Source organism: Entamoeba invadens (genome assembly GCF_000330505.1).
Source record: "Entamoeba invadens IP1 unplaced genomic scaffold scaff_1105074726209, whole genome shotgun sequence".
NCBI classification, from domain to species: Eukaryota; Evosea; order Mastigamoebida; family Endamoebidae; genus Entamoeba; species Entamoeba invadens.
Genome location: NW_004440269.1, coordinates 21,838 through 24,041, shown reverse-complemented (window position 1 = coordinate 24,041; position 2,204 = coordinate 21,838). Strand labels below are relative to the sequence as shown.

The 2,204-nt window shown below is 31.2% G+C and overlaps 1 protein-coding gene across 1 annotated transcript; it reads left to right on the top strand.

Moving 5' to 3' along the window:
* Positions 1–936: 936 nt before the first annotated feature.
* Positions 937–2,075, top strand: EIN_490120 (hypothetical protein; the record flags this gene model as incomplete). Its single annotated transcript, XM_004255666.1, has 3 exons — positions 937–951; positions 996–1,186; positions 1,340–2,075. The coding sequence occupies 3 exons, from the start codon at positions 937–939 to the stop codon at positions 2,073–2,075; spliced, it is 942 nt and encodes a 313-aa protein (XP_004255714.1).
* Between the last annotated feature and the right edge of the window lie 129 nt (positions 2,076–2,204).

Below are 2,204 nucleotides of genomic sequence, written 5' to 3'. Positions count from 1 at the left end.
ATTCATAAACTATTATATTAATTATAATCAATTTTAATAGTTATTAGTAATATAACTTTAGATTAAACTAATATAATTTAATATTATTTATAGTATATATATATAAAATATACTAATATCAACAAGAAAAAATGCTAGTACTTAAACTATAATTATATAGTTCGGTTTTTTGTTTTGTGAACAGAGGATCTGGGGAGTTTAAAAATACACAAAACAATTTCAAATTTGCCGACAAAAAATTCAGTGCTGAAAGTCAAAAAATACCGAACCATGACTTAATTAATAATTTTGCGCTTTGAATATTGTTTTCAAAACTTTTTTCTTGTTTTGAAACTTCATCAAAAGAGTTTGAAACGTAAAATGAGGTATTTTGGAATAACTCAGCATTTAAGTGGCATATAACGGGAGAATAAAATGTTATACATAACATTTAATCAGTTCGCTTTTTTAATCCCACTTTTGTAGTATATTGTTCAGCTGTAATAATTCATCTTCTTTGTTATTTTATTTTTAAAATCAAAAATAAACTATAAAATCCTAATAAAACACACTTGAATCAAAACGAAAGAAGAGATCGAGAAAAAATGTTCTTTTCATCTTGTTTTAACTTTAGATGATATTCAAGTATTACCCGATAATTAGCACTGTTTAATATTGATACAACCCACATGAAAAACATTAAGAACTCCAATTAAACATATACAAATAACAAGTTTGAAAAATGTCAACATCAGTCTATTTTTCCATCAAAAAACGGCAAAAATGGAAAGTGCCTACCTTTGAAAAGAATAATAATTCAAATTTTAGTTTTCTTTTAAATTTGATAAAACTAGACAATTGCCATATTTATATTAGAATAAGAGTCATAACTATACCAATAGTATAGTATTGCCTTTTAAGGTAGAAAATCATCTATTAACTTATTAATAGCAGTTCATGAAATCGTTGGTTGTTTGTTCCTCTTTTTAAACAGACAAAATGGACTGAATGGATAGTTTGAAGTCCCAGCTGTTACTTCTTTTGTCGATTCTTTCTCTTCACTTACATCGGGGTGCATAGCGTATTTCCATGAGAAGGCCGAGATAGAGAAAGACTATGGCAATCGTCTTTTAACACTCTCTAAAGCACCTTTAAGAGGCGCTTCTGTATGTGTTCAGCGACTTCTCCCAAAGGACAATATGTCCACGTTTGTTTTTTAATAGTTTATTAATTAATATTAGTATTATATCCAGACGAACACTCTCTGAATTTTACACAAAGTATTACACTTATAGTTCTTTTTTAGTATTTTAAGTACTTTTATAGTTTTTTATTTCATTGTTTATTAACTCATTCAAAGTACACTAAAAAATTTCATCGAGAAATACACAAAGCAGACAACACAACTTGCTGAGTGCCACATTAACGCTTCAAAGTTCATTGAGGAGAACATTATCAAAACAACAAAGGCGGCCGCGTTACAATTAGAGCAGAGGATGTCACTGATTAATAAAGAAATGAACCAACGTGTGAGACAATACAGTGACATGGTCGCAACTATCGTTCGCATAAAAGAGAACAAAGAGTCTGCCACGAAGGAACTCACCAAAATACGAAAACAACGTCCGACAAAAGGGAAGAAGGCGTACCACAAGTTTGAGTGTAAAGAGGGGACTCTTACTGACTCGATCAAAAAGTCAAATTGCGACCTCAAGAATTGCGTTGCACTTGCGAACAAAATCCGGTTGAATGTATATGGCAAGGACATGGAAGATGCTTTAGAAAAGAGCGAGTCTGTAGCAAAGGAATGGAATTGTCTTATTGTTGGGATGTTTGAGCTGGGCAATGATCTTGATATTGAGCTTCTGAAGAATAGTAGTAAGTACTGTCTTAAAGTCCAAGAGGGCGTTAAAGAGATATCGTGGGATAAGGACTTAGAAGAGTTCATACTCAAATGGAAAAATGTTCATGTTGTCAATGAAATTGTATTAAAAACGGAAGACGTGAACGAAACACCAACCGTTGTAACTGCACCAAATATGCTCAATGGATCTGACTCCGCCACGTCTTCTTCACAAGACAACCAGTCTTCCTAGTGTGTTTAATTTATAGTTTAATTACTATCGGTTTTACTATAGCAATCGTTCCTATTGACTAAACTATAATATTAATATTGTAACTATATATTAAACTATACTTAATTTTGCTCTTTCTGTGCAAATTTC